The sequence below is a fragment of the Sphaerodactylus townsendi genome, linkage group LG09 (genome assembly GCF_021028975.2).
Source record: "Sphaerodactylus townsendi isolate TG3544 linkage group LG09, MPM_Stown_v2.3, whole genome shotgun sequence".
Taxonomy (NCBI): Eukaryota; Metazoa; Chordata; class Lepidosauria; order Squamata; family Sphaerodactylidae; genus Sphaerodactylus; species Sphaerodactylus townsendi.
Genome location: NC_059433.1, coordinates 56,556,327 through 56,581,849, shown reverse-complemented (window position 1 = coordinate 56,581,849; position 25,523 = coordinate 56,556,327). Strand labels below are relative to the sequence as shown.

Sequence of the window (25,523 nt, the reverse complement as noted above, 5' to 3'; positions counted from 1 at the left end):
GCAGCAATTTTTTTGTGCAGCCTGACAGTAGGATTTGTTACTTTACCTGTTGCGTAGATATTTATTTAATGCAGGCAACACTGCTAGGTCTGTGAAACTAATCTCTACCCATTTCAAAAATAAGCTAATGTTTACTCCAAACTTTGCCCTTATCAACATTCAGTAAATGGTAATTTCAGAAATGTAGTCGATCAACAATTTGTGCCTCATTTTTAATCCTTTCAAAATTAAAAAGCTATATTTTCCAAAAGCCTGCTTTGGCAATGGAATGTGGGTCCCAGTATGCTTTCCCTACGAAGTAAGCGGCTGTCATGTCTTCTTGCCCGAGATGCTAGTCTGTCCATATAGATTTCCTGCTTTTCACACACTCTGCCCTTGTATACTTCTTTTATCAGGATTTGGTAATTGCAGGAACTAATCCTTGGCATGCCAACTAGGTCCCAACAGCTGCTTTTTTTGATCAAATGCTAAATCTACAGTTATTCCTCTTGCACTAGTTGAATCTTGTGCATAATGTACAGTGAACATTTCTTCAGTGTATAACAATGAAATGGATCCTAGGAAGCCACTGAACAATGCCAAGATCCTGCTCCTTTGCTTTGGGAAGTATACAACCTCTCTTGCCCTTAAAGCAAGGAAAAAATGGAATGCCATCAATATGTTCCACTTTCCTTTATACTAGTGTAATAAAAAGAACAGTGTTTTATATCTCTTGTCTTATTACCTTTTCAAGTGTTTTTCTCTGTGTGTGTGCACGCGCACACAATTCTGAGTGCAAGAATAGGGCATAGTATTACCTACATACAGAGAATTGAATTCCTTTTTATCATTTCCATTTAATTTTGCTCCGTTTACTGGAGAAAATGCATTTTTGTTGCCATCATTACTACAGTTTGACTTGTGCAAATGAAGTTATCTTTTTCATTGTATATCATTGCACATAATGAACCAATTTCTGAAATGTGCATATTGGCTGATTGGTGGTGATGGTGCATACATCAGAAAGAATACAAATGGTTCTTCACAGGCTTCAGTGACCTCAGAGTGCCTGGAGATATGTTAAACTTATTTTGACTTGTAAACAGAGCAAATGTGACATGAGGGTTATAGAATAAGGGCATATATGTATCTTCCAGCCCCTTGTTTTGACATAGTGCCATCTTCTTTCAGAGGAACATTCTACCATTTTTTTCCCTGACATGTTTCACCTTTCACTAGTTATTCATTCAACTTATCCCTAAGAGATGAATTATTATTCAGGTACATAACTCTTGGAAAGCCTTTGGGAGTTTATCTCGTACTTGTGCTGCATTTATGTGAGCATATCTAGTTTACGAGTCAGTTAGAGAAACTCTGTGGACAGAACTGAGCAAACATATGCAAACAGATGACAAAAATGTTATGGGGAAATCATTTGTGGAAATTGTTTTAATCCAAAAATATTCATAATCTTTTGGATTAGCTTAATTTCTATTCCATCTTAAACAACTATTGGGATAAGTTCTTATAATATGTGAGACTGGCCTTCTATAAATGGAGGTAGCATTGAAGATCTAGGTAGAAATCAAGTTAATAGAATCCTGAGAGACTGCCCACACTAAACTCTACGGTCAGAGATAGGTAAGTCACTATCATTTGGGAACTCAGTTCTGGATCAGTCCTCTATCTGCTGTGGGCTGCAGCTACAAGAAATGCAGAAAGAGTAATGGTCACTGTTAGAACAAGCAAAGTTGAATGTTTCTGAGGTGTTTTACTTCATAAATTAAGGTTACATGGAAGGTGGATCAAGACAAAGGATAGAGAGCCTTTCCCTCCTTTCGTAATCCTAAAACATGAATTGCCCAATGAAATTGATTGGCAGTAGGTCCAGCCAAAACAAAAAGGTATTTAGAAATTCAGTATATTTCTAACTTATGATATAACTTATGAGTTGGCCACTAGCTTCAAAAGTACAATGTCATAGTTATCAATATGTTTTAGACATAATAACTAGGTCTGGAAATGTACTATTTGGATTTTATGTTTTATATTTGATATTTTCTGGTCTTTGACCGAAATAAAAGATTGATTGATTGATTGATTGACATAATAACTAATTGGATCTTTGAGGTTCAGCATTAGTGGTACCTCTCAATGGTAGAACGTGTTGAATGTGTAGGCTTCTCACCTGAACATAGCTGCTAATAGCCATTTAATGAGATCCCGCAGATTTTTTTCTTGTGATTACTAGCTCCTTAAGAGTGTTAACAGTCAATTGATTTTTATCAAAATGTATCTTGAGTATTAATATAGTTTCATGTTAGTTGAGAGATGGTTTTGAAATATAACATTTTTTTAAATTGTTAAATATAGATGTAATGAGTTTGCCCTGCAGTTTGCCATGTACAGTTGCCCTGTAGTTTGCCATGTACATTACAGTTTGCCATGTAATGTTTGGGATATAGGGAATTGCCCTGATGACACTGGATCCCAGGGAATGTCTATGGTCACCTGGAACAGGACAGGTTTTGCATGTGTAGCCTCTTTGTGTGTGTGGCGGAATGAGTTTGCTTTGCCTGGCAGGCCCTTTTCTACCACAGGCCTCTAGCAGGGGTTGCCACCTTTTCCTGGAAAGGGCTTGCTTTCTCTCTCTGGGGAAACCACTGCCACCACCTGACTATTTGAGGAACTGCCTGCTGGAGAGGGTCAGGGTCCCCCAGCTTCATTTCCACCTCTAGGGCCTAGCCTCAACTTCCCCTGGTTCCCCTCTCCTGGGTTCCACAGGGCAGATTGCAGGCCTTGTAGGAGAAGCTGCTTGTCAACTGCCAGCTTTCCTCCTGGTGCTCTCCTATTCTGATAGCACATCCACAACAGCTGAGGCTTAGGTGGTACAGAGAACTGTTCCCACAACTAAGGTTCAAAAGTATTTATTAGCACTGCACTAGATTGAAAAAGGGTTTCCAAAACAAATGAGATATAAACACAATTCTTCTATTCCTTAATTCTATACATACCCTAGTTGTTATAATAGGGTAGGCTCTTAAGCTTAGAAGGTTACAATCCTCACAGAGTTCCCATTACCTGGAAGGCTGAGTCAGTTCCCTGGGTGAGCACATGGTCCCAAAATGGCTGGTCTTTCCAGAGCCCGGGCAAGACCTCTGCTCCCTTCAGTAGCTCAGAGCCTTCACCTCTCTGTTCCCAGCAGTTTTATCAGTTCCCAGGCCCCACCCTTCTCTCAGGGTCAGTCTGACTTAAGATATCTTTTCCCCCTAGGTCAGATAGTTCTTCCTGATGTCCCTCTGGCATTTTTAAGTCCTCCAAATCTATGGTACCTGCTTGTGGGGAAAGTGAGGAGAGAAGGAAGGAGCATTTCCTCACAGTGTGAGAGATAGAAATGGTAGAAACTTGGGGAAAGAGTCCTTAACAGCAGGTAGAACTAAAAGAGTATAGGAGACAAAAAAGGTTTTTTTTAAGTGTATTTTATGTTTGTTTAAATTTCTGTAATTTGACCTGAAGCCCTGAGGTTGGAATAGAGCAATAGTAAAAACAGTGTGGATTTTATTGCACTGGGTGAAATGTTTTGTTTACTAATACTTTATTGCTGATTTTATTATTATTAGTAGATTATATATTTCTTGTACCATTTTTCTGTATTATTTTTCTGTAAAGAAAACCTAGAAATGGAATGTAGACATATTTTAATTCAGTAGTATCATGTTTTTAAGAAAGCATTAACCAACAATTGGCTGTGAGGACAAAATGGGGAAAGGAGGGAGGGAACCTGTCTGCTGCGTTGACTTCCTTGGAAGAGTGGTAAGATAGAAATGTAATTGAAAGATATTTATAAAATATATTTTGTTCTTTAACAATGTTGGATTTTTTTTATCACAGTGTTTTATGAATTCTGGAATTATCTGGCTTGTTTGTTATTGGTCAAGCAAACACATTCTTTTGGTTCCCATGAATCTTGGGGGTCAGACCATGAAACCAGTCTTTATTTCAGTCTATCTTTTCCTTCTTCAAACAGAGCTACAATGAACCTGTGGATGTTAAGGTATCCCAACAACCTCAGATAATGAACGCAAAGCAGTCAGTATTCCATGGATCTACACAGCCACACTCAGCACTGTATCTAAGTTCCCATTACCACCAGCAAGCAGGAATGAATCCTCACATAACAGCCATACACCCCAATATTCCTAGGAATATAGCACCTAAGCCCAACAACCAAATGCCTGTGACTGTGTCCATTGCAAGCATGGCGGTGTCCCCACCCCCATCCCTTCAGATGAGCCCTCCTCTTCACCCGCATCTCAGCATACAACAACACCAGCCACTTACAATGCAGCAGTCCCTTGGGAGCCAGCTACCGATGCAGGTCCAGTCTGCTTTACATTCGCCTACAATGCAACAAGTAAGTTAAATTTGGGTATATGTTTCAGAAATGTATATCACTTAATCATTTTTGTCCTTTTATTTTGCTCTTGGCTTACAAGTAGTTTGATCAAGTGACAGAAATGCCTTACTGACAATTATATATTGAAGGACTGCCTCTCCCAGCATATTTCCATTGGGCCAGTGTCATTCTTTGTAGCAGAGTCTATTGTCAGTGGCCCCTTTCTCTACATATTTTCTGTTTTTCCAGTTTTTCCAGTGGCTGCCCCATATCTCTGAAACAGCTTTCAATAAAGGGTCAGAGGGTCCTTCCTCCTGGTTTTCCAACAAGGCTACAAGACATAGTTGTTCAAAGGACTTTTGAGGGCAATCTCAGCCTGAGCAAGGGTAACCACCCTAATGGTGGAAACATGAGGTGTTTTAAGTTGGTTTTTTAATGTATTTTTATATCTGCTGTTCTAATGTATATTGTTTTATCAAATTGTTTTTTCGTTGTCATTACTGTGGATCTTGAGATAATTAGGCGAAATTTTGAATGTATGAATGAATGAATGAATGAATTTATAATCACTATAAGAGCCAGTTAATATATCACAGTGGACTGGGGAAGCTTCCCTATGTCTATTAGTATGTGGATAATATTAGACCCTGTGAAAACAAGGGAGGGGGGATTATGATAATGAAAATTGTGGTTAGTAACATTAATTGCTATGAAATGTAGGTCTTCCTTCATTCCTTTGGCCATTAATGGCCCACAAGAGACTTCAAAGGAGCATCTCTCTACTAAATACTATTTGGAATAAGCATAAAAAGTGCTTGCTTGTATCTCAGTCCCAAAAGGAAGCAATCCTCTTTTCCCTCTTGTTTTCAGCAATCTAATCTAAACCCCCTTTTCTGTCTTGCATTTGAATGAAACTGGCATTCTATCAATTTATATCTCAACAGGAACATCGTATTCTCAGTTATATTGAGATATTATTGTTGGCTTTTATGACCCTCAGCACTTTTGTGACCTCCTCCCCCTCCCCCTACCCCCCCCCCGGTTACAATTCAGATGTTTCAATTTTGTTGTGGATTGAAATGACCAAAGATTTTTTTCATAAGTAATTACAGTTAATTTAGATCCTCAGTGTTTGTGAGTTTTCCCAATTACATATTCAGTATGTTTTAATTTGTATATGTTGTACAATGTTGTAATGAATCCATCATGTTGCTCATTCCCCTAGACCAGTGGTGGCGAACCTATGGCACGGGTGCCAGAGGTGGCACTCAGAGCCCTCTCTGTGGGCACACGCAAACAGAGTGCCCCCCCATCTAGGTTGGCCTGGGCCATTGGGCTCGATTATTAGCATTAAACCTAAGACCTCGTTTTGGGGAAGCAGCATGGGTAACCCTGTTAAGCGCTGTTAAACCCCACTGATTTTCATGCAAAGAACTAAAGTGCGATCCTTTACCTAGGAGTAAGCTCGGTTACTGGCAATGACCTCCTAGGTTCGTGATTCACCCATTGGAAGAGTTGCTCGGTTGCTTTAAAGCCAAGCCACCGACTACCACCAAGCTTACTCCCAAGTAACACACGCTTCGGAACCAACCATTTTTTCTAAACTAAAACTTCAGTATTCGGGTTAAATTGCCATGTTGACACTTTGCGATAAATAAGCGGGTTTGGGGTTGCAATTTGGGCACTCTGTCTCGAAAAGGTTCACCATCACTGTCCTAGACCCTCTCTGGAGTCTTTCACAGTTTGAGTGTCAGATGTTACCTTTTAAATCATGAACTTTATTAGAAATAGGCAACTGAGGTAAAAATCTGAATTAGTCCAAGTTCTTTAATGATCACAAGGTGACAAAATTTGCTGCAGGAACTTGGCAATAACCAAACATGAAGTATTCTATACAGTGTCGATAGGGAAACTAAGAAGTTTAGTGACCAGAGATACTGCTGTGATTCTTCAGAAGAAAAATGCTGCTAATAGTAGCCAAAGCCATCAGTATTGTTATTGAAACAAAACAAAACCGTATGTATAGGAAATTCAGTTATCCTTCCTCTGTTTTTCACACATATGCACTTATCTGGGTTTTTGCACATTACCAAATCATGAGGATGACAAGCGTGTGTTTGAAATGTTATGTGAATACCTTTGGTGTAGTTTTCAGTTAGAACTCTGGATTCCTTCTGGAGGTGCTGAAGTATGAATCTGGCTATAAGCCAAAGCCACATTACAAAAATATAAACTGCTTATCTTTAAAAAAATATTATTTGTGACATTTCTCTAAATCACAACATACACAGTAGCTATCACATATATACACCAAACTCAACGTGTTCTTAGTGTGGCATTCTGTCTCCTGTTCAACTAAACCATTGATAAAACAGGAAAGCTTTTGCTCTTGTTATTTCTGAATCACTAACTTTGTGAATGAAAATAGGCCTATGCACTGCTATCTTGGTAGAGAGTTGCTTCTTCATAAAAGCAAAATGTATAAATATAGAATATATTTCTATATATACATATTTTAGAGTACATTTATTACTGATAATGTAAAATACTATTGGTTTGCTCTATTTTTATTTAGCAGTATGTGTCCACAAATGGTCATTTAATAAATCACAACTTTATTTTATCTTGTGTGTCTTTTATTCAGCAATCTCTTGAGTGTGCTGCATTTGCCACCATTTCTCCTGCACCTTCATTTTTTCTCCACGCCATGTTTTTGAATGTGGTTAAGAGGCAGAAAAATCATTAATATCTGTCAACTGTCCTTATAACCTTAAGAGAAAATCTTTGTATGATATCACACAGACAGATTTTCAATTTCCTTGTGTAATAAACAGATGCTTTAAGATTTGGATGTAATTTAAAGGTTTAAAAAACATCACATTGAGATTGATGAATAAATCAGTTGTAAAGACAAAAACATTGATGCCTGTTGAAAATACCTTTCCAGACAGACAGGAAATGAAATTAGTTCCTAGTAAAGTGTAGAGATGAAGATCGCAGTTTAGGTTGTGCTTCAGGCTTTTTAGTACTTGCTATGGTTGCATAAAAAAACCTCCAGCTAGGAATACAGAAATCTAATTAAAGAGCAAATGTCCTGTCTGACATCAAATTAATCTTTATCAAGTTCTCTATTTTTTTATTTCAATCTGGCACCAAAAAATGAAACTTAAATTCAAGGCATGTCACAGAAACAGTTGGTGATTTTATCTTGAACATTACAATATAAAAACATTTGGTGTTGCCTTGTTAGACAACAGAATATCCATTTCCTGAATGATTTTCATTGCTTTTCTGTTTGAAAAGTCCATACATAAAACAATATTTTATATTTCCGAGTCACAATGGTACATGCATCCATTGCTTTTCAAGATCTGTTCAAGCTTTATGCCCAAATCTGGACTTGAATGCCCTTTGTTAATTTTACATTTCCAGAATCCTTTAATTATATTTTACTAGCTTTGGAAAATAAGTTTCCCACAAGCATTACTCCCACAAAATTATTTCCAAAAGTCTTACAGGGACATTAAAACATTTGGATAATCAAATTGGGGGAAATTACAAATATGTATTGCATTGGCTTGTGTCTATTGTGAGCAAGGGATCTATCATCTGGATAATAAGAAATCCTGAAATGATACATGTAGTTGTTTCTTGTGGTATAATAATTGTATTCTTGCAGTCCGGATCAATAGCTGTGATTGCTTTTGTACACAGAACAATGAAAAACAATTAGCAGACATAGCCATTCCAAAACTGTGGAATCATAACATGTCAGCTTCGACTACAATCCTGTGGATGTGTCCCAGAGAATAAGTCACATTACATTTACAGGAATTTAATTTTAAGTAAAAACTGGCAGGGAGAAGTAAGCTGCAGTTCTACAGTCAAAGCTTTGAGTTCAATCCTGATGAAATGCAGTTTCAGATAGCCAGCTCAAGGTTCACACAGCCTTCCATCCCTCTGAGATTGGCAAGATGAGTAAAGTGTAGATGACTGGGGAAGACAAAGGCAAACCACCTTGTAAATAGTCTGCCTAGTAAATGTTGTGATGTGACATTACCCCACGGATCCGTAATGACAGTGCTTGTATCTTTTACCATTAAACATTAAGAAAAATTTGCCATATAGTTCCGTTGACATAAAGTTTAACTTTATACAAACCTGATCCATAAAACTAGATTAGCTGGAGAAATTGCAATTGTTCCTTAGTCGAATCAATTTCAGTGGGTCAAGCAGTTCAGTAGGTCTCAAGTCAGCTGCAACCCATCCCCTAAACCATAAGTGACCTGTATTTACTTTCTCATTCCTTCCATTATTATTATTATTATTATTATTATTATTATTATTATTATTATTATTATTATTATTATTATTATTAATTGTATTTATAAACCGCCCTCCCCCGAAGGGCTCAGGGCGGTGAACAAAACATAGAAGTAGAGCACACAATAAAATCAGTAATATCAAATTGGAATAAATAAGTATTAAACAGTGGCTCTATATGTATTAAAACTACCCCATTAAAAGCAGCGTTCAGTCAAATATAAATAGATGGCGTCCTACTAACAGATCCCAAAAAAAGAAGAGGAGGGAGGAATGGCAGGATCCGCAGATATTATAAAAGGAAGAAAGGGGGGGGGGGGCGCCATAATTGGAGATTGTGTTTGAAATAGGAATATGAAAAAAAATCCTTAATATCTTGAATCTATTATACTTTTTACAGGCCAGTCCACAGCCCCAGGCCACCACACTGCCCCCCCCCCCGCCTACAGAGAGCTTTCCAGAGGCACAGGGAGGCAGAAAACGCAAAATCCCTGTGCTGTTGGAAAGCCCTCCATAGGACCTAATGGACATGTCATCCAAAAGGGTGGTGTAAGTCCAAGCCCAGGCCATGACGTAATTGGCCTCAATGCCAGGATGGAAGCCAACTGACATGAGCTGCATCCCTCGGGCATGCCTTGCCAGGGTAAGTGCCCCTGGGAGAGCAAATTCAGCCACAAGGGTCTGTACTACCTCCAGAAGTGGGTTTTACCCCTACCTCTCTGGACTGGACTATTAGTCTCAATGAAAAGTGAAAAGTAATCTTGAGAAAGTGCAAAAATAACTAGATTTTCTACAGGATTATGTTCAGGTTCCCAATGCTTTAATAGAGAATCAACCATGACCAAAATTGTTATTTTCTTTAGCATAGTTACCACAAGAACATGGATAGCTAAACATTTCTACATAAATAACTTATGGATTCAAAATGTGTGACTGATTCTTTTTTGGTAAGTTAAAAAGGCCAGAGTCAATATAATTGTATCCACTTTAGAGCTGAGCCAAAACTTGATGTCAAAATTTGCCTGTTTGAAAAGGGAGAGTATTTGTTGATTAGCTAAGCCAAGTGTTGTTTTTTCCTATTTTGACCAAGTCCTAGACTGGCAGGTAGAGTAGTATGAATCACATGAGCTGTAGTAGCCATACAGACAATTTATAGAGCGATGCTGCGGAAGCTTTAACACAATTTTGAGGCCCCCGTATATTTGGTCAGATAATCACAAAATGGCACAGCTCTTGTGCTTCATTTACTGACACCTTGAGAACTAGCTCAGCAACTCCAGAGATCCCTGGATACTTAAAAAACAACTTTTTGTGTAATTTTGTACACTTGGTTTTATTATCTAAGACTGGGCTAAAAAGAAAAATTACAGTGTAGTTTCAGGTCCTGTGGCCTGCAACTGAGCAGCATATGTTCCAGCACAGAGAGCAATTTCAAGGCAAGCTTTGGGTGTTACAGAATGGCCATATAATTAAGCATAGTAAAAAAGGTAACAGAAGCTAGATAGTAGCTGTTTTAAACCATACCACTTTGTGGCAGGAATTTCAGGAAGGTTTCTGTTCAACTCAATGAAACATTCTGCTTCAGCAAGTATACTTTCTCTGATGTCCTTGGAAAGTTTATCTCTTTAAGACCCATCCAGCCAGTATTCCTCAAGCAGACATTAGCTGGTTTATTGCTGTGCTTGTACACTATAAAGTACTCCTAACCTTTCTGCAGGCCTCTTTGTTTATTTAAGCTAAATGCTGTATGGAAAAATCAATGGTTACCATTCTTGAAAATCTGTTCGGCTTTGCTACTTTTGGCAAACAACATTTAAGCATAGCTCACTTCTGGGTGAAAACAACAGCAAGGTTTTTCCTCCTTTCCTCTGCTTTTGCTACATTAGTCCAACAACTGTTAAAAAGCTTTGGTTGAATTTTTGTGTAGTTGAGAAAGAAGTGCAAATAAAAGGAGCAGCAGATGGTCCTTTTGTGACTGCACCAAATAAAAGGGGTTTGAGAACAATAATCGTGAATAGGTGTAGTCTAATAAAACACTCAGCCACCTGCTGCCTGCATCCTTCAAAAAGATTCTGTTGCATATTCTTGGAATTAACTAATAGTGCATCCTTGGGTTGATTCGAAATACGAGCTGTAAGAAACACACAGACCTTTCTTTTATTTCCCTGTGTTGAATGAGCTATTTTTTTTCATGGCTTTTAAAATGTCTCTATTCTTTGTCTTGGAGTTCTACCCTTGTAGTGTGTTATCTTGCATTGCTTCTCAACCAATTAAAGTTATTTCTGAAAAGGCACGAGTCTTATTTTCCCCCCTTTTTTTTGCTTCAAGTTGGAGAACTCAGAAGCAGGGCTTGAGACTTTGTCAAGACTTTCCGTTAAGATGTTAACTGGGCTAATTGAACTTTGCTTTGAATTGCATTGTTTCTTTTCTTGTTTAGGGTTTTACTCTCCAGCCTGACTACCAGAATATTATCAACCCTACATCTACAGCTGCGCAAGTTGTTACTCAAGCAATGGAATACGTTCGTTCAGGGTGTAGAAATCCTCCAGCACAGGGCGTGGACTGGAATAATGATTACTGCAGTAATGGGTAAGCAGCCAATGAATGCCATCTGTCATTGAGTATTTATGATGTATTGAGAAATTGTTGTGGTATCTATTTTTATTCTTGTTGTCTAAATGAGATGATAGAGTTTGGGTACATTTGCTTACCAAGAGTCCTGTTGTGAAAAAAAAACAGTGTAAAAATAGTAGTGTTTTGCTTTAATAACAATTACATTTCAGTTTACCTTGGAGAGTCAGAGGAGGCAAACCTTCATAAGTTTAATTGCAAAGAAGTCTCATATTTGACTGAAATAAGTGAGACACAGAAAATCCAACACTTTCAGATGATGAGGGAAACAATAACAAGTAAGAAGAGATAATGAAAAGTTCATCGTCATGGCCTCTGTGTGGTTCCTTTGTGGGACTGCATTTGCATAGACCAGCCTCAGAGCATTTTAGATAGCATATTAAGAGCTTTTAGTCACAAAATGAGTGCCATCGTTCAGCCCAGGTCCCATGACTGGGGAGTAGGGGCACACCCTTTCTTCCAGATCTTTCTTTGCTGCTGCAAGGAGCAGAGATGATTTCGACTTCTCTGATTGCTAATCTTGGTCATGGCCTATGAGACTTGTTTCAGATCAGCTTTTGTGGTGTAGAGTGTTCTAGTTGTGGTTTGTTTTTAGTTTATTGAGTTAGCGTCATTCTGTTTATCCATTTTACTTTTGGGGGGGGGACTTAGTTTGCTAAGTCCTTTTGCTGAGCTGCCTCATGCTTAAGACAAAATGGTACCTGTAGAAAAAACTGCTTGCAGCTCACCTGTATTGGACTGATTACTATACCCAAGCAGCTTTAGTTACTTCAACAGTTTTTAAACCACAGGTGGACCATAATGATGTCTGTAAAGTAGTGATGTGGTCCACTCTATTGACTTTAGTCAAGTACTGTGCTGTGGATGTTGATGATGGGGCTGCAATGACTGTGGATAAAGCTGTATTGCAATCTCTGGCTCACTTATAGTTCCATACCCGCCTCCACAACATGTAATCTCACATGAGACTGCACAGAGAACACAGTGATAAAAAACCAGTATTGCTTACCAAAACTGTTCATCTAGTGGTCCTCTGTGCAGGCACATGTCCCTTCAACTTTCCACACTATGGGCTATCTTCTTCCAAAAGGGGTGGCTCATTGCGGCACTGAAGAGTTAGAGTGAAGGGTGCACCCTTCCTCTGAGTCATGTAACCTGGGCAGGAGACATAGCTAGACCAGACTGTGACTACCGAAGAGGAGCACCCAATTTGTGACTTAAAGCTCTTAATATGCTATTTAAAATGTTCCACGGGTGGCCTGCCCAAGTGCAGTCTTGCATGTGCCTGCATTGAGGACCACTAGATGAACAAGCAGTTAGGATAAGCAAGGATGTAGGTAAGGGGGGGAGGGGTTCCTGGGTTCAAACCCCCAATTACATGTCCAAACCTCCATCCCCATTTGTGGGTTTTTTGGGTTTTTGTGCGTTTTTTCAGTTTTTGGCCAGTAAGGGGCGCGGCATTTAGGCTAGCAGCACCAAATTTTCAGGGATTTGTTGGGAGACTCTCCTGATGATACCACCAGGTTTGGCGAGGTTTGGTTCAGGAGTCCAAAGTTGTGGACTCCCAAAGGGGGTGCCACTATCCCCCATTGTTTCCGATGGGAGCTAATAGGAGATGGGGCTACACCTTTGAGGGTCCATAACTTTGGACCCCCTGAACCAAACTTCACTAAACCTGGGTGGTATCATCAGGTGAGTCTCCTAAAGATACCCTGAACGTTTGGTGCTGCTAGCTTAACAATTGCACCCCTAACAGCAGGGACCCCCCAATTTCCCCAGATTCTCTTTTAAATCCACCCCCTTTGGCATGGATTTAAAGGGAGAATCTGAGGTCCTCAGTTTAAACATTGAAAGTGATGCTGTTTCAGGGTGGAAGATAATCCACTGGAGACCCCAGATTCTCCCTTTAAGGTGGATTTAAAAGGAGAATCTGGGCTCCCTAGTTTAAACACCACTGAAAGTGATGCTGTTTGGAGGTGGATTCCAGCATCACAGTGGCCGCCCATGGTGGGAGCCCGCAAAACAGATTTTGTACTGGACTCCATTTTCCCTAGCTAGGGGAGGGCAGAAGGGGCTGCTGGCTGGGAGCCCAGACAGGGGGGGGCAGGGGAGTCTGCTGTCCTTGATCTCAGAGAGCTGCTTTTATAAGCACTGAGGCCAGGGGCAGGACTTAGGAAAGCATGGCCATGCCCCCAGGGGTGGGTGGGGGCATGGCCATGACCCCCGAATCCACCCCATAAATAATCTATACCTGTGTCACTGACAATAAGCAACACTTACCCATTATCTCTATGATAAGAAAAACAGCCTCATCTGACACCTAGTCAGAAGGGGTCAAATCCAGTCATGTTGGTGGGAAACTGGTCATCCTGTCTTAGGAGAGTGTTTTGTTTTGCTTAATTAGATCTGAATGTCCCCTTACCCTGATGCTGTTTGGACTGTATTGTTTTATCTGGCTGTTTTTGTTGAATACTATTCTATTGAGTCAATGTGTTGCAAAATAGTAAATGTTTAACATATACTTGATTTTATTTTAGTCTTTCAAGTAAGCTGCTTAGGAAAACCCACTGTGATGAAGAAGTGGGACATGAATACTGTAATAAATAATATCACATTTCACTTCTGGAGATAGGAGCATACTGTTTTCAAGAGTTAAATATCCACCTCCATTCATATCAGATTTTGATTAATGCTAACTTTTGCTCTCTCTCTCTCTCTTTTTATTTACCCCTTGTCTATAGGGCCATGCAGAGGGACAAAGCCTTGTACCTCACCTGAACATGTTTGGGGAAAGCACCTTCCTTTCCACTGAGGAATGCAGGGAAGTCTTCTCATCATGATTGCTTTATGCAGTCAAGGCAGTTCTGCATTTATTTAGAGAATATAAGTTGCTAAGCACTTAGGACTATTTGAGCTGGTGGGTCATTCACTCTGGGAAAAAGTTTAGTCTTGCTCCTTCTTCTGCCCCCTTCCTTCTTTTACTTTCTCCTCCAACATTCTTTAATGGAGATTGCTTTTCTTCTTTCTTTAAGGAAGGAGGCTTGGACCATTCAAATTTTATGTTGGTTTTTATTTTTGCTGTGAAGTGCTGCGCTAGTAACTGCCTTAGCAACTGTAGATGTCTTGGATAAAAGTCCTGGATTTTCCATTGGTTTTCATAATGGGTGTTTATATGAAACTACTAAAGACTTTTTAAATGGCTTGATGTAGCAATCATAGCAAGTTTGTAAATAGCATCTATGTTACACTCTCCTAGAGTATAAAATGTGAATGTTTTTGTAGCTAACTGTAATTTGAAACTGGCTCATTCCAGTTTATTGATTTCACAAAGGGGGTTAAATTGGCAAGCATTCATATTTTTACTTCATTTTTAAGCAACTGACCAATAGTCTATATTTTCAAACTCTTTGAAGAAAAAAAGGAAAAATATTCCCAAATGAGTTTAATTAAGCAGAAATTGGCTTTGTGTCATTGATTATACAAAAAATGTTAGCGTTGAGAAAAGAGCAAACATGTTTATTTTGTACTGCCTAAAACTGCTTTTTTATCACTTTATGTGTAACGGTTAGTAAATGTCATTTACGTCCTCTTATGTATAAAACTGCCAAATGCTTTCTTGATATTTTATTAGATGCAGAAACAGATTGGAAACAGCTATATTATAACCTTTACATATGGCTATGTATTATTGTTTCTTCATACTGTGTCTGTATTTAATCTTTTTTTTATGGAAGCTGTTGCGCCTATTTATGAATTAATAAATATAGGTGTTTGTAAGTAAATTTGTTAGCATCTTAAAAATAATTTTTTTAAAAAAACTAATTTTGTTGGCATCAATGTATTTGCTGCTGGTGTGAATACTTTTAGTTTTTACCGTGATATGAATAAAGTCAAATCAGCTTTTTTTCCCCCTTGGAGAAAAAAAAATACTCTGTAGTTCATATGTTGATCTGAGACCAAAAGAGAAAAAGGTACTTCCCTGTTTCTCTAGTCATGCAAGAAGAAGCTGTTCAAGTAAAACATTATTTAGTCCCCAATATGGTGACTAAATAAGGATGCCCAGATTATAATCCAAAGTCTGATGTATACAAGGACATTCCTATACTTTTATGTGCTTTCTGAACATGCTATGTTACATGCACACATAATTCCCCTGCTTTTAGAGGGAAACCCACTGCACAAGTACAGTTCTAGATAATGTGCTGGGTACTAGAATGTGGCCACAATTTGGAAATGGATGTCTTTGGTGGTCAAAGAACGTATCCCCTAAAAAACAATGGGGAATTAAAATAGAGAAAGAAAACCAAAATTTGAAGTTACCAAAAATGCTTCAGTTATGAAGTCAAAGGATCTGCGTGATGATTTTTTTTAGTAGGAATTAGTAGAAACGAGGCAGTTTCAGTGCCTCCTAAGTAACTACAAGCTGAAGAATAGAATAGTGATTGAGAGAGACCAAAACTAAATATTAAATAATTGGTAATTAAATACAACCAATGCTGGTATCAAGGTTCTCAGAATACACCTTTCTACAAATGAAAGAACAATCATCTGAGTCCCAATAATTTCAGATTCTTCCATCTGTTTCTTGAACAGGCATGGTGATGGGATTAACCTATGAATGTCCCAATGAATGTTGATTAACAACAGTCTAGTTTTGGACTTTAGTCATCCCTCTATCCAAGGCAAATAAGCATCAGACAATATCTTAGGCAACTTACATCTCCATTTTCTTAGCCTGCTTGCCCTAGGCAATGAGTACAGTCAGGCAAGCCATCTTTCTATGTTTGAGGACGATTATAGCAGTAGGTTTCTTGTCTTAACTTTGCTTTCTGTCGCAAAGTCTCAGAACTGTTGTACTGATCTCATTGATAATCAGTTGGCCTCTATTTCACATGAGAAATAGAGACATTTTGTTAATCCAATCCCAAAATATTGTAAAATGCCTAAAATTACAGTACGTTTGTTTTACAATGAAATTAGGCAATGTACAACCTTGAATCACTTGAGCATGTAATAACTAATAAATAACACAGATCAGATGTAATTACTCAAATGGTCGTAGCTGCATTCTAATTTTCTTGTCTTGAATCCATAGGAAATCATAATTGCATTCATAATGTACTGTCTTTCGGTTCCATAATTTATAAACATGCCAGCACTAACAATTAGATAATGTTCTCTGTTTTGTTAAGGTAAAACTTCATTTCCCACTCAAACTAATTCTATTAAAAAAGGAGTCAACAAGTGATCATGGGAATCATTTTGACAGAATTTGGTGCAAGAGTATTATACCATCATGATTGTTTCTAGAGCGGGTATGCTAACATGGTTTTTCAGTAGGCAACCCAGGTTCAAACTAGAAGCAAATATTAATGTCAATAAAATGCATCATAAATAAATTACTTGTGTGTGGAGATGTTGCTATTTGAGTATTTACCAATATTTAAAGATTTGTCTCTTCACTGTCATTGGAAGTACTTGAAATCTCTTACCACAGAGCAAAACTGAACAGCAGCCAAGTAGCACTTTATTAAAAACTAACAAAATTTATTCTATCCAAAGGTTTTATGAAAGTGAGCTCTGATTCATGAAACCTTATGTTGGAATAAATGTTAATCTTTAAGGGCTCTTGGGCTTTTAATTTTCCTATAAGAGACTGACACATCTATCCCTTTGAAATTATTCCCAAGGAACAATGACATGAGCAATTGCTGCAAAGAGTTCTGTAGAAGTTCTGACTTGGATACAGTGATAAGCAAGCAAAAATGAACACCAACTTAGCATAGTTCTGCTTAAGCAAGGTGTTGCACAATACCTAGTATTTTTGTCCTTATACAACATCATGGGATATGCTATGTTTAACAAAACCAAGGAATTAGTGTGAGTTTTTAAAATACTTCCTTCTATACATGGACCCTAGTACATGTGGAACTCTTCCAATGAATCCAGTGAGTCTGTGTCAAACGGAATGGTGAAATTTGCTGTTGTGAAATATAATTGTGTAAGAAAATGTCTAGCCCTGTGTGGCAGAACAGTCCTACTCTGACCTTCAGGCCCTATTCCACTGTGCACTCCAAGGCATCTGGGCTCCCAGCAACTGCCTAAAGTTTCTACCTCTAATGAAAGCCATGAAGAAATGGGTCAAAATTAAACTATGGTGAAAAAGATTTTGTCACAGGTGAAAACAAAACACCAAATTACCACACCGGGCTTTAATAACAAGGTTACAATAAGAAAACACATGGTAAAAAAAGTCTGTGTTCAAAACACTTCATGCTTGTAGCATATTACCAAACAAAACATTTCCCATACAGTGCTATAGAAAGACAAGGAAGAGAACAATCATCAGTAAAAATATACACTATTTCAACCGGGAACATTAGTTCCTTATAATACACTATTTCAAGGGGGATTTCCCTTACAATTTAAAGTGATAGTCACAATACAAATAAACACTTAACAAAGTAATGCACCAGCATAACTCATCAAGCATCATCACAGAAGTGCTAGCTTTCACATCTGTTTCGCTAATCAGCTTCCTCAGGGAGGATAACTAATAAGTGCAGGTTTGGCTTGCTTCCCAGGAGAAACTCTTCTTTATAGTAAGACCTGCTATGCTGAAATAAAACGAATATGGTAATTAAGTGGTAAGCTATACACATTCAAAACAGCACTGTATTAAATGTTTCCATGAAGGCTTACTTACCCTCAACACTTGCTATGCATCTGTTGTTATCTGCATCATACTAGAACTCACCGCTCACCAAAGTGGTACTGTGGCATCCAGATAAAGTCAACGCTATGTCTGAGTTATTTAAAGGATCCACAGGTAGAGTACAGTGTAACCATGACTTCAAAAACAAATCACTATACCCTAGTGGTACTGATTTAAAAACTAATTAAAGTGCAAAACGCTATTTAATGAAGTGTTAAAGTGAAGAGAGCACGATATATGAACTAACACAATAACCAACACACATACGAAAGACTATTAACAATAGAAGTTGAGTTATTAAAGGTACAGGTTCTAATTATCATCTTAACAAGTGGAAATATTTATACTAAGTACTAATGCAAAGAATTATCTGTTAAGATTACAGGAAACAACCAAGTGCTATTTGTGAATTAAGCCTGATTGGTTCAAGGGAGTCAAACCAGTATATAAACCTCACTTCTGGTTACACAAGAATTCTTTTTGAATCTATCTAGTCATATTTACTAGCATTCAGAGTCCACAGCGTGAAAAATTAAGTCACTCTCAAAATGGCCAGCTTGACAGAAGCGTTAAACAAGCAAGGCATGTATAATGTGGTTCTTCACCCTGGATCAGTGTTCACAAATTCTTTGTTTTATCGTTCTTAAACTAGATCCGCACATTTTTTTAAAAAATGCACTGCATTAAATAAACAATATGTCCCAAGTCACAGTTACTGAAATGTTTAAATTCATAAGAACAACCTGCAAATGACTGCACAAACATTTTTGTGGTTGTGCAAAAAATTACAAACAGAATGCCTACCACATTTATAATGTTCCTTTATTGTGGATGGACTATACTCTGTTTCATCAAAGATAAAAACGTGGGTCTGCCTTGTTCAAAGGAAGTGAAAGTAGAGTGTTTCTGCTGTAGAAAAAAAAAGTCCAATATTAAAATGGCTGCCTTGGATAAAAATCATCTGTATCTCTGGAATTTCTTTGTGAGTTTTTTTAAACTCAAGCCTTTCAATTTTGTCATTTTTCCTGGTTCTCTAAGATGGCTACCCCATCCTTTCAATACAAAGAAGGTCCAGGAAGTGGCTGTGGGTTAATTCAACATTGAGGTTCTTTCTTTCTGTGAGACAAGTTATAGTAAGAGTATTTTAAGAGTAAGGTCAGTATGGACTGTACAGTATATATGCCAGTGCTTATGTAGAATTTTCTTCATATCATAAGACAATCAGTTATAAACTAGTGCCCAAAAGAGGTGAGAACTTCTAGTAGATTCTTTGGATTTAAATAATTATTGTGTTAAATACTCTGCTTCTGGTTGTAAAAATGAAATCCTCTGGATACCCACATTTTATAAGCTGTGCAGAAAGCAAATGTGATAGCTTTTTTATAATCCTCCATTGAGGTGGCAGTCCTTTTAAGTCAAGAGCCCCTTCCTCACATGCAAAATAATGTGTTTTCAAACCACTTTCGCAACTGTTTGCAAGTGGATTTTGCTATTCCGCACAGCTTCAAAGAGCACTGAAAGCAGTTTGAAAGTGCATTATTCTGCATGTGCAGAATGAGCCTAAGGGACTAGCTAAAATATAAGTTTTACATAAGTGTAAAGGATGGTGTGACTTAAGAAAGGAATTATGATCTGTGCTTTTCCTGAAAAGTCTCACCTGAATTGTATTATTGTTGTTGTTGTTGTTGTTGTTGTTGTTGTCGTTTTTATTTATTTATTTATTTATTTATTTATTTATTTATTTATTTATTCAATTTGATGGACCGCTCTACCCCCGAAGGGCTCACTCTGAGAGATAAAAACCTAAAGATCCAGAAAACTATGTGTTTATCAATTTTGCCTGCCAGTTGTATATACTGACATTGTTCATTGATCCAAGTAAGAAACTGTTGGGCCTTAATCTCAGATTTCATAATGATGAACAAGTCATCTATGTAGTTTGAACACAAAAAATATCTTCAAAAAAGGGGTCCTTGTGTCTATCAAAAATAAATTTATTTTCCCAAGGAATCATAAAATACAGATGGCTACAGATGGAGAACAGATAGCTCCCATTGCCACACTGAATTTCTATAAATAAAATTGGTCCTCAAAGCTAGAATTATTAAATTCAAAAATAATATCTAACAATTGAGCAACAAAAGTTGTGGGAGGATGTAGATCGAATCTGGTATTCAGTAAATCAATAATAATGGCTCTGACCTCTTCCACAATGACATTAGTATAGATGGAAGAGATATCTACAAGCAAGGGATTCAGAAGAAAAAGGTAAAATGTAGTTCTTCCGGCCTTCCCTCGGTACATGCCCTAGCACATGCCAACCTATGGCAGGCTCTTTAGCTTAAAAGATTAGTTGTTCTAATGGGTCCCCATTATCTTAAAGCTTCTGCTCAGTGTGGGTTAGTACGTGGCAATGGCCTTCTCAAACAGACTTCAGGTAAGAGTTCTGTCTGCCTTGATGGAATCAGCACAAAAGAGACCTTCCTCTTGCTCCCAGAAGTTTTATTATATTTTTCTTCCTAGTGACCAGGTCAGGTCAATTAAGCTTTTTCTGAAGTCTCAGGAAATTGTTCCTGAAGTCTTTCTGGCACTTCAAGGCCTCAAGCAGCCCAATCCACAATGTGTGGCAGCCAGGGACAGCACCGCTTCTGTGCCACCACACCTTTTACATGGGGAATGCCTTTTTTGTAAGAATTTTTGTTTTTCTTGCAGCTATAAAACGTTTTATTTTATTAACGAGGTTCAGACAGTAAGCAACATTATCTCTAACTACAGAGGCTGGAATGTACCCTGGAAGCCCAGGGATGGGGAAGAGAAACTATATTCAGAAAATATGGTAAAACCTTTGGGAAAGAACAAGATAGCCAAACACATAGGCTGTTTCTGCACAGCGGCAGAAGCAGCTGTCCACCAGCATAATTAATGCCGGTGGAGCCACAGGACTGTTCGCACAATCTTATGTGGACAACCTCGAAGCTGCTGCGAACCGTGGAGGCAGCTCCACCTCCAGTCTGCATGTTTTGTTTCCCTTGTCTTCGAGGCTCCAGATGGAGGAAGAGACATGCCTGTGCTGCCCTCTAATCCACGGGGGTCAGAGGGCAGTGTGGGCGTATCCCTTCTTCCTCCAGAGCCTCAGAGGGAAGACAAGGTAAACAAAAGATGCAAACAAGCAGCACCTGAAAGCTGCGACCTCACACTTTCGCACGGTGCCAGCGGGAAGATGCCGCTTTCCAAAAAAACATGCTCATGGAGCGTATTTTGAAAGCAACATGTTCACGTCATTTTGGGGGGGGGGTTGAGCATGGCACTGCTGTTCTGCTGCTGTGCAAACAGCACCCAAGGAACTGTGTTTTTACAGTCCCTAAGGCACTGTTTTTGAGCTGTGCAGAAACAGCCAAAGACTGATGTCATTATTTAAGCAGTTCCCAGACTCTCAACAGGAGGCTTGCTCAGGGGACAAAACAAGCAACAAATGGCAGGACTATCAGGAACATGACAGGCAGAGATAACTTAAACAAAATAAAAGATTTATTTAAAAAGAAAGAAGATGGGTGAACAACTTGGAGAAAGGAATGGATAAGGCAGCAGAAATGTATATTTACAACAGAGATTTTTGGCAGGTAAGTATTATTTGTTTTCAGGCACAGGCTCATATAAGTTAGGTTAGTTTCAGTAACCTTAAATGTTCTGCAGATGACCCTGTTCAGGATAAATATGACAGGAGATTTGTAAATTCAGCCACTATTAACTGAACCATCTTTGTTCTAGAACGCTCTGTTTGGGTCCTAGTACCTTGGGGACAGAACTAGGCAGGCATTAGGAACCAAGTGGAGCATTCTACAACAAACACGGTCCAGGAAATGGCAGATGAATTCACAAATCTCCTGTCATCTTTATCCTGAACAGAGTATAGTACAGTTACTTAGATAGTACAGCCTTATATAATATGTTAGTCTGGCCAATTGATCACTTCTGTCACACACAGGTTTCTATTAGGCTTGGAACATTAAGTAATCTCACTCAGCCCTCACAGATACAAAACCCGCAAAATAAACATAAGACATTCTCTTTAGAGGAAACTCAAAGCAAAACCCAGTACCCCAGACTAACTGGTATTTGGGATTCTTCTTCCCTTTTCCTGGAAGATATATTTCCGCTGGTTATATATATGCCCCTCAGCCTGGTATCCTCAACATAATCACCAGTTGCCTCCAGTCTGTATATATTTATTTAAACCACAGCACACAGTAGAATCAGACAGATTTACTTCACTGACTGAACTACTTTTTTCAGAGAGGTTATTTGCCAAGTACAGTAAAGCCAGATAGCTGTTCACTTCAGGGATGTCTAACTCCAAAAGCCTCTAATGTAGTTTTACATAGGGAGATAACCTCTTTCCTCTCAGTGACATCAAGTCTTCTGTAACCAATCAGAGTGCAGGGTTGTGTCAACCAATCAGGTGACTTCCCTGTTCCTATGCCTCACTCTGAATGCAACAATAATGCCTCCTGACATACCTGGACTTTAAAACAACACACTTTTCTCTGCAGTCTGCAGCTGTTCACTTGCCTATGACAGAAGATTGTTTCTTTTCATTACTGAATACATTACTGAATACTCAGATAAAACTATTTTCAAACAACAACAATAATACCTTTATTGACGTATTAACAGAGTATAAACACAGAGTTTGATAATAACACAGTCTCAAAGTTTAAATTCTATAACAACCCAATCCGGGGCTGTGAGGCGGGGGGGGGGGGCGGTGCTGCTTTAGTGCTACTCAATCTGCTCCAAAGAGTTTTCCTGCAGCCTGAAGAAGCCCAAAATGTTTTTAAAAGAACTCACCCAGAGGAGGCAATTAGAGATATGCCACAAAAATTGTGGTGTATCTCTGCTAGTGTTTCCGCCAGCACAGGGGAGCCAATCAGACTCTGGAGGCTCTGGAGGCTGACTCAGCCCTGCCCCCACTACACCAACATAACTAGGGATGATGTGGGACCACTGATGTGAGACTGGGCACTGCGGACGGCTGCATCAGCATATTTGCCTCTCAACTGGAGCAAGTGACCTGGGGAGGGCATTCCCACCAGTGTAAGGGCATGCTGCCTTCAGAGGAAGATTATCCCCCCACCCCCACCCCCCCGATTGGACTGTGTTATAAGCAACTGTAAAAACTTTCCTACCTTATCCATTATGACAGGATTTTTACTAGAAACTAGAAACTATACCTTATTTTTTTAAAAAAAAAAATCTTTTCCATATGATTAAAAAAGCATTAAGAAATTTTTCCCCGGTGTCAGTAAGAAGGGCATTAAAGAACATCTCACGCATAATGAAGCATAATGATGCACTAGGCATGTTATCAAAATGGATTGGAAACTTGCATCTGTTGTGTTAAACTTGTGTTATACTTAAATGCAATTTAAGTATAAATAGATTTGGCTCCCAGAACTGTCATGGGAATTCTACTCCTTGAATGGATCTTTACCACCTCCTCTTCCTTGTTACAGCCTTCCACAGCCCTGAAAAGGTACCATGAGGGTTATGGGGGGCAGGGGGGAGATTTAAGAATAGCATGGGAAGTTGTACAGATATAAGAGTATTTCCCCACTTGTTTGAGCACAATGTTGAGTGGAGTTGAGTGTTCAATCCACAATATATTAAATCTGGAAACGTAATATGGAAATAAATGATGAAAATATCACACAAATTGCTAGAAAATATTTAGAATGTCCTTTTTTAAAGCACATTTTCATTTTGGTGGCCTCACAAATATTCTTGTAGCTCTACACACACAGAGAGAGAGTCTCAGAATAAACACTTTGCTTTACATAATAGTAGCCAAAGTAATACAGAGAAGTAATCATTTTACTGCCAATTAAATTTCAAGAATGGTTTTAAGAAATAGAATATTACTGTAGTTGTCCATTCCTTACCAAAAGATAAGGGGATAATACAGTATCCATACCATTTCAAAAACTAAACATTTTTGTTCAACCACATGCCATGCCCATGCAATTCCAGTCCACATTAAGGCAGTCTGTTATGAATATCTGTGCAACTTAGATGTAGCCTAACCTTTCAACTGATGAGCTATTCTAGGGAATTGTGTGCATTGTTTTTAGTGAAACATTCAAACAAGCAAATTATCCTTTCTCAAAAGTTACCTATCATGAGAGACATCAGTTTATCTCAGAAGAACTGGGGGAAATATGTGATATTCAGAACTAGGACACTAAATGTGTATTCCCAGCCTACACAATTTCCTACCTTTCTGTCAAATGACAGACGCAGCTCTAGCCCAGAGGAAAAATGTGCTGGTGGCATAGCTACTGTTGCCATGCCCATGCAATGATCCAGTTTTGAAGGACATTCAATGTATCACTGGGTTTGAGTTTATATATCAGTCACATTAGAAAGAAGCATTTGTACAGCAGCTTTCAAATGATGTATTATTAACAATGTTGAGATAATGAGAGTGTCCATACACCATCCTGCTAGATGTAAACAACCTCATCTGGTTAGTCCACCAATGGAGAAAACTTGGCTCAAATATTCATAAACAAGCAAAACTCTGCAATTCTGGCAAAGTTTTTCATCCAAATTCATCACTAATTTTAAAACATTGGTAAATACTGCAGGAATTCTGGCAGGAAATATAATCCTATCGCACTCAAATTTTCTTGCTTTCAAGCACTCATACCAGTGACATCCAATGCAGAGTTGTTCCCTTCCAAGACCATTGACATCATTGGACTTAAGTATAACTCTCCTTAGGAAAGTGTTAATTCATGTAGCATCTCATTGTTCTACAGAAAGCAAAACAGTCCAAGAACAGTTGATGGTGACATTTGGATTCTGTCAAGGCTGTTGCCTAATTAAAAAACCCTATTACCTTTTATATATCATTATGAATTTTATAAACGGCATTTACATTTTTGCTAAAGGCTTCATATTGAATGACAATTCTTCTTTGATGCACTACATTTTAAAAAGGACAGAAAAAAGCAAGCTGAAAAAGCAAAGTAATATGGCAAAGGCTGACAAGTGAAAAGCTACAATATGTTGTGAAGCATACTTAACATGTGCTTACTTTAAGTCCAGGTGTAATTGCCCTGATGACACTGACTTGCTGGTAAGGCTTTGAAACAGCTGTATGTGGTAGCATTCCTGTTCTAACAGAATATCAAGCTCATACCGTGGTGCTTGCCAGCTGTTACTCAGTACCCTTTGCTCCAGGCCAAACAGCAAAGTATTGCCAAATGAGAGTATTTCTCATTCTGATGTTGTCAGTTATTTATTTTTCAAATTGTACATTTAAATTCATGACTGAGCTGAAAACCACTACTGGATACTGGAAAGCAATTATAAAGGTGAAATTATAAATCCCATTATTAAGCATATGGAGTAGAAAAGCATGTGTGGCTTCTGTGAAAGAAGTTCTGCCTTACAACCTTGTGAAAAAAATTGAGAAGG

At 38.4% G+C, this 25,523-nt stretch overlaps 1 protein-coding gene across 1 annotated transcript in view; it reads left to right on the top strand.

The window, feature by feature from the left end:
• TOX (thymocyte selection associated high mobility group box) overlaps positions 1-16,728 on the top strand; it is a 245,074-nt gene extending 228,346 nt beyond the window's left edge. Inside the window, exons 7-9 of the mRNA XM_048507453.1 lie at positions 4,007-4,393; positions 11,136-11,287; positions 14,071-16,728. Of these exons, the coding sequence (XP_048363410.1) occupies positions 4,007-4,393; positions 11,136-11,287; positions 14,071-14,107 (576 nt within the window). The 3' untranslated portion in view covers positions 14,108-16,728. The remainder of the gene's footprint in view (positions 1-4,006; positions 4,394-11,135; positions 11,288-14,070) is intronic.
• Positions 16,729-25,523: the final 8,795 nt, after the last annotated feature.